The 7,560-nt window shown below is 36.4% G+C and overlaps 1 protein-coding gene across 1 annotated transcript in view; it reads left to right on the forward strand.

Annotated features, from left to right (window-relative positions):
* otoa (otoancorin) overlaps nt 1-5,983 on the forward strand; it is a 60,147-nt gene extending 54,164 nt beyond the window's left edge. The window contains exons 13-16 of the mRNA XM_039772641.1: nt 3,590-3,726; nt 4,784-4,881; nt 5,151-5,346; nt 5,659-5,983. Coding sequence (XP_039628575.1) covers nt 3,590-3,726; nt 4,784-4,881; nt 5,151-5,346; nt 5,659-5,732 — 505 coding nt within the window. The 3' untranslated portion in view covers nt 5,733-5,983. The remainder of the gene's footprint in view (nt 1-3,589; nt 3,727-4,783; nt 4,882-5,150; nt 5,347-5,658) is intronic.
* The last annotated feature ends 1,577 nt before the right edge of the window (nt 5,984-7,560 follow it).

Raw genomic sequence — 7,560 nt, forward strand, 5'->3', positions numbered from 1 at the left:
CTCATGTAATGTACAGAATAGGAACTCTGTCTTCTGATGGTTAGTTGGCAGTGTTGAGCAGAATACTCTAAAAAACTATTTAGATACTGAATATACAGTCCTTATTGTATTCTGATTGAAAACTCAAAATGTGAAAATGATTCTGAATACTTTACAAATACTTTCAGTAAGTGATGTACAGTAATCCCTCCTCGATCGCAGGGGTTGCGTTCCAGAACCCCCTGCGATAGATGAAAATCCGCGAAGTAGAAACCATATGTTTGTGTAGTTATTTTTAGATATTTTAAGCCCTTATAAACTCTCCACACTGTTAACATTATTAGAGCCCTCAAGACATGAAATAACACCCTTTAGTCAAAAGTTTAAACTGTCCTCCATGACAAGACAGAGATGACAGTTCTTTCTCACAATTAAAAGAATGCAAATAGATCTTCTTCTCTTCAGGAGCAGAGAATTTCAGAGAGAGAGAGAGCGCTCGCAAAGAAAAGCAAACAATCAAAAAATCAATACATGTGCTTTTAAGTTTGCCGCAGCATTTTTTAGAGGAGTCAGTATCTTCTAAGCAAACAGCCTCTGTGCAAACAGCCCCTCTGCTCACATCTCCTCCGTCAGGCGCAGAGAACGTCAGAGAGAGAGAGCGAGATTAAAGCAAACCATCAAAAAATCAATAAGTGTGCTTTTGGAAGCACCGCGATAAAGCGGCATTTCTTAGAGGTGCATCTGTATCCACTAGGCAAACAGCTTCTGTGCAAACAGCATCTCTGCTCACAGCCCCTCCGTCAGACGTAGAGAATGTCAGAGAGGGTGAGATAGAGGCAGAGACAAGCAAACAATCGAGTACCGCACGGGAAGCATATCGTATATCATTGAGGAGTTTTAGTTAATATGTAATACATGCTCTGATTGGGTAGCTTCTAAGCCATCCGCCAATAGCGTCCCTTTTATGAAATCAACTGGGCAAACAAACTGAGGAAGCGTGTACCATAAATTAAAAGACCCATTGTCTGCAGAAATCCGCGAACCAGCGAAAAATCTGTGATATATATTTAGATGTGCTTACATTTAAAATCCGCGATAGAGTGAAGCCGCGAAAGTCGAAGCGCGATATAGCGAGGGATTACTGTATATCTTATTTCTTAAAAATGGTATAACAAGGTAAACATATTTAAATTAAATTATGACCTGAAAATGCACTTCAGTCTCACATAAAACAGAAGCTTTACTCTTCATCAATGACAGGGAAACCAACCTTTTCAGAAAACGTTTATTATTAAATGTTGAAAGTTTGAAAAAAAAAAATCTTAGCTCAAAGTGTGTTTTAGCCATTTTACAATCTTGAATTGTTCTTTTAAGGATTATGCTTAATTAAAATAAATAACACAAAGTCAGGTTGTGCATGTTTCACATGGCATACTTACAGTTAACTTACCTGTCAACTAAATAATTCACTAAAATATAAGTATTTGCATATAACTTATGCACATCATCAGAAAGATGTAAAATTTTTATTTTCACATCGAAAGATTGCACTTTATATTTCCTCTTAGCCTTTGAGGAATTGTGTTTACCACTTAAAAAACACTTAATTGGTTTTTAGGACCCATTTTTCCACAGAAATAACGGTTGCATATGTAACCCCTGTTTTACATGGATCCTTCAATTCCTGCCATCTGCCGAAATAAGAGACAACCATACGTGCATGTAAACTCCAGCACGCTCCACATTGTGGAACTTTGACAAACAAAGTAAGCCACAGATCCCATTTAACTAATTAAATTGGGCTCAAGATACTAAAAAGAAAATAGAATAGGCAGAATCAGCAGCGTATTGCAAACCATTTCACATTTTCTTCTTCATCTGTAGGGCTGCTGCTTAAAATATCAAATAATTATTTAACCATTGCTTCTTAAAGTACAAACAAATATAGGTTAAATCCTGTTATAGCGAATACTGAAGTTATGAAATTTTCAGAATAGCGAATACTTTTTGTGGGCTCCGAGAAAGTGAGGGAAGCGACTTTCTGAGTTTCTGAGTGCTCTGCAGAATTGCAGAGGAAATGAGAGTAGGCGGCTGTGCTCCCACCTTGCCGTGAAGTGGTACCATTTACCTTATTGGAGCCCTGAAGTTGTCCCCTCAGCATACATGTCTGACATGGTATTGACAGTCCATTTCTGCAATGAGGATAATTAAACTTCCTCTTAAAGGTTTTAATAGTATAGTACTGAAGAAATAAGATTGTTACAATGGATGAAAGTATACATGTTTCAGGTTTAAATAGACTGGTTCTGGTGTTGTATATGTCTAAGGGAATAGTTAATGTAAGGATTTATAGGTATATTTGAATTAAAACTGGATTTCTCTAATTCTGGTTGGGTCTATCTAAAGTCATCAGAGTAAATTGTGGCAAACAGTAAACACCACAAATGGCAGGGGGTGCTGCTTTCTTGGCACCTCATTATTGTTTGGTAGAAGTTTGTGGAAAAACAGAAAAGCAGCATAAGGTCAAATTGTGTGGAGAATGAAGAGACTTCTGTGTACTTAAAGGTATAAAACAATAAGAATGTTTCTGCAGTATCTAGCAATGTAAAACACACATATAAGTAATTTCTGAAATTAATGAAATGCTGGGGTATGTAAACTAATTCAAGTTCTCTTAAAAGACAGAGGTTTGCCTTAAAACAGACTAGATCAAAAGAAAATCTGTAAGCCCTGAGTTGTATTTAAAAATCTTCACCAGAGGCAGGTACAAGTGTACTAACTGCCAACCTCCTGCCATTCTTTCAGATGGCATGATATCAATCGGATAAATCCAACAGTTTCTCATTTTATGTTTACCACCTTCTTGGATAGAAAAGTATTATGGAAAATGAGTCACAGAAAGTACTAAATCAGCAGAGTAGGAAGAACATAAATTCAGAGGTGGGTAAAGGTTAGACTTGTTTGTTTGGCATGCCACCCTCTTTTATTATTTACTTTTTTGTGTATTTGTTATATTAACAATAAAGGCATCTATTTAGCAGTTTTTCTACTCAAGGAATTAATTTTTGCCTTCATTTTTTCCAGAAGGAAAAAGCTTTTATTTTCTGCTGTTATTTCATTACACCACTTTGTTCTAAAATGGATACCACTTTGTTCTAAATTATCCAGAGGATTAGTATCTGAGATTTAGGTAAAACATAGTGTGAGTTAGTGATTATTTAGTGTTTTCTTATTTGGTTCAATGAATTACACTTCTGGCTTTATGACTGATTCTACATTAGCAATTTGGCATTGATGAAGCACAGTCTTGATTCTTGGTTACCAATAATATGCCTGTTTATTTTTTATTTCATCCACCTCCTGGTCCCCTCTCATGAAATATGTTATCTCCTTAAGACTCAGACGACGCTCTTTAGAAAGAAGCTGAAACTTATTTCATCAAGAAAAGTTGTCTGATCACAAAAATAACAAACCTTTTGTCCTTTGTCCACAAATTAAAACTTTAATCCAGATTAGGATTTAATTTGAGGCCTGGTATCTCTCCCTAGGCACGTGACACTCCTAACTGATTTTTGCTAATTCTCACTTTAACTTAATTTCTCTTCTCCAGGATGGCAGTGGGAATATTGTCTACAGTTAACTGCTCATTAACTGTCATGGAAGAACTGATGAAGAAGGCTGTGAGTGCCTTTGGTCCAATCAGCACATGGACACCAGCTTGGATCAATGAAATTGGCAATATCATTGGTCAGTAACCTAGACATTTTGTGTCATATCAATATAACATGCCCCTCAGAAGAGTGGGTGTTTTCTTATGGCACTGCCTAAATTTAGTGTAGCTATAGGGAGTGGACAAGATGTAGAAATATAGTAAACCAATAAACAGATATTACTCAGATTTTAAGGTGTAGTATCACTGCTGCTATAGCTCTAAGCTGTGCAAGAATGTAAGTTTAGAGATGAGAGTGTATATTGTTCAGACAATTTAGGTTTGAAGTATAAAAGACACAAAGAAACTGATTAAGAGTTGGGGAAACTGCCCGTGTATAGTGTGCACTGCTCAGGAAAAGAAATAGCACTGAGGTGCCAGTCATATACATACAAAAGTACACGTTAGACAATTAACAGTTGCCAAAGGGAGGTTTTATGGAGTGGAACCGAAAGAAGTACAGTCGTAGGGGAAATGAGGGTGACTGTGATGAAGCGAAGTTAAGGTGACGTCAGTGTAGGAAGCCAGAAGTGAGGACATCAATGAGGGACCGGAAATTAAGTCATCACAGGGGGACTGTAGGCTGATGCGGAAGTAAATTTTTGATTAAGTCTTTCTCGGAGCATCTGTTTGTTGGACTTCATATCTTCATTTTTCTTGGTGAGAAAGAGAGAATGGCATTAATGCGCTGTTTGGTAGTCCCCTCCTGTGGTTTTCCACTCTCTGTTGAGCCCTTTGGGTGCCCCCTAATCATTCGTGTGTGACAAGGTCTAGAAAGAATTACCCAGTAGAAAGCCAAACTAGCTGATGTATAACATTATCCTTAAGGATGGTGTGACCAAATGAGTCCGAATGTGGATATTAGAACATTAGAGCAATCAAGACAGCAAAACGTCATTCAACCCAATAAAGCTTATGAATCTGGTTTACCTATTTTTTTCTTAGACAGAAATATTTAAATAGGCAATAGGTAAATGTATAAGGAAATAAGAAGAAAGAAGACAAAATAATCCAATTAAAAGCAATAAAATGATCTTTTAAGAGATGATGTCACTGATCAGCATTCTAATAGTCTCATTTATTTACTTATGTCAGCCGGAGCTTCAAGTACTGACCTACAGAATCTGAATGTCTTATTGTTGCCTATGATCACCCCAGCAGCCATCGCCCTGATCCCACCGAATAGATTTTGTGTGAGTTACCATCTAAGTGATTTGTTTTACTTACTTTATTTTCGAACAATACCTCAATGGTCAAATTTGAGTAAAAAATGGAAAATTAAGAGCCATCACTAGATGTTTACAGAGCATGAAATGTAACAGTGCAATAAAAATCAAAAACAGCAAGTGCAAATGAAAACAAAATTTAACACTGATAGACACTGGAGATAAACTGCAAATGTGTTAACCATATTAACCTGTTTTCATCATATGTTTATTTATTTACCTGATATTTGGCTTAGGTGCTGTCACCCGATCAACTGAGAGCCTTGGGTCCTACGAATGCAGCCATGGTAACAGCAGAACAAATTGCTATGTTGAATTCTGACCAGAGGCAAGGACTCTCAGATTCTTTAGGAGTTGTCATACCTCGGGCTACCAACCCCGAAACCTCAACGAAAACTACAACCATTGTTGTACCAGTACCACTGAAAGGAGGTAGGAACTCCATTATGATTTGTTGTGAGTCCTCAGTTTGTTTTATTTTAAAAATAATTGGAAACTCTTTACACTTGTCAATCTCAGGATAGGTTGTTGGCCATATCCAAAAAAGAGTGGTCATAAATAAAGGATGGAAATCAAGTTTTTTAATATTATGTTATGTAAGGAAATACTACCTCTTTGCATTATGTGAAGAATGCAAATTAATTTTTTGAAAATTTAAAGAAAAAAATAAAACAAGATTTAGTGACATGAAGTTTTCCAGTCTAAAGTTACATATGTCCTTTTTTATTTATTTGTTTCCTACAGGTACATCACGTTTGGCACTAGTAGGCATCTTGGCTCTATTGCAACCTCTCTTTCTACTGGCCATTGCACCTTAAAGCACTGCAACCTGCACAAAGCAGCCAGCTCCTAGCCACCGCCTTTGAGATGGTTCTTCTCCTACTTTTTTTTTTATTGTTCCCTTTCTCTTGCACAATGCTCATTGCCAATTGAGGAATGAATGTATGCTGTCTTCATTAAGGCAAATATCAGGGATGCTCCTCTATTTATATACTTTTTGACTACATAAAGTGGTAGACTACATAAAGCATTTAGTTTGGACACATAGATAAATTTTCAACTAGTTGATTAATTTAATAGTGGCTAATTCATTTCGATTTCCCATACGTTTTCTTTATCATCTAATAAGCTATACTTTAAGGTAACCATATTTTTGCATACAATGTATAGCAAAATAGTGTTTAGGATCTTGCAGATGTCTGCTTAAATTTCCCATTTGTCATGTGGAAAGTAAAAAGAGATTATAACATGTCTCAAACTTGATTCAGACATGCAGATTGGACCTGATTAAAAGAGGGTAATACTGTACTTTAATTTCCAGGCTACAAATTTGATTAATGAAATACCATGAGCACTATTTTAATTGGATAATGGCAGTGTTAAGATGAGATCATTGGCTCTGTATAGTCATCACAGACAAGGCATCCAGGTAGCACTTCTTTATGTACTGTGTATTTGTGAGCAATTACCAATTAAAACATCCTTGATCAGAACTAAATTATTAGGTAAATATGATTTTACGTCTTCAAATCCCAATAATAATATTTCATCAGATTATCCATCCAACCATCATCCCGCTATATCCTATTTACAGGGTCACTGGGGTCTGCTGGAGCCAATCCCAGCCAACACAGGGCACAAGGCAGGAAACAAATCCTGGGCAGGGCGCCAGCCCACCGCAGTCATTAGATTATATTTACAATATAAATTTACTGACTGGCTCCAGCCTTGTTTCGGTATTTGGCACCCCAGAAATTGAACTGAGCAATTGTGAAAATGCAGGGATAGATGGATTACAATAAAATATGTATACTGTTAACTGGACATTCTAATTTGGTCAAATATAAGTGAGTGTGACTGGCAATGAACTGGCATTCTATCCAGGTTTAGTTCTTTTCTTGAGTCTGCTGCTGCTATAGTTATTTGCCATTCTGTACAGTACCAAATAATTGTAGGAAAGAAAATAATGAATGATTTCTATAACTGCTACTCTGTGTGTAAAATTGAGAATATCAAGGAGGTTCATTAAAATAAGGACAGAATGTCTTTGTTTTTATAAAATATTAGAAAAACTAATTTGGCAAAAGAGTATCACTGACAGGCAGTGTGGTGGCAACAGCATTATTGCCTCATCGATCCTGGGTTCAGGGCTTCAATACCATGCCTGTCTGGAGTTCCCACCTTCTTTCCATGTCCTCATTGGTTTTTCTTAGTGGACTCCAGTATTTAATCTCACGCCTCATAAAAGTGTGTTTGGATTAGCCCCATTTGGGAGTGTGCAAATGTGAGCTCAGCATTGGGCTGATTGGTCTAACTTCCTGTGACCTTGATCTGGATTTGTATAATTACCCACAAATACTCTTTGTACAGAATCATTACCTAATAATGTAGTCTGATTTATTAGCATACTCAACAAGCAGATAAACATGATTATTAATATATCATATATAATTTGATCACATTATACATACTAATTTTGTGAACAGTTGTCTTGATAAACTAAAGTGTTACTAAAGAATGGATACTGTTTAAAGTTTTAAGAAGACTTAAGTTTTAAGAAGAATACAGATACTCACTCGGATGTCAATAATATAAAGGAGAGATGTACTGCACAATATTTTGCCTACCATCCAATCTCTACTTTCT

Source organism: Polypterus senegalus, chromosome 1 (genome assembly GCF_016835505.1).
Source record: "Polypterus senegalus isolate Bchr_013 chromosome 1, ASM1683550v1, whole genome shotgun sequence".
Taxonomy (NCBI): Eukaryota; Metazoa; Chordata; class Cladistia; order Polypteriformes; family Polypteridae; genus Polypterus; species Polypterus senegalus.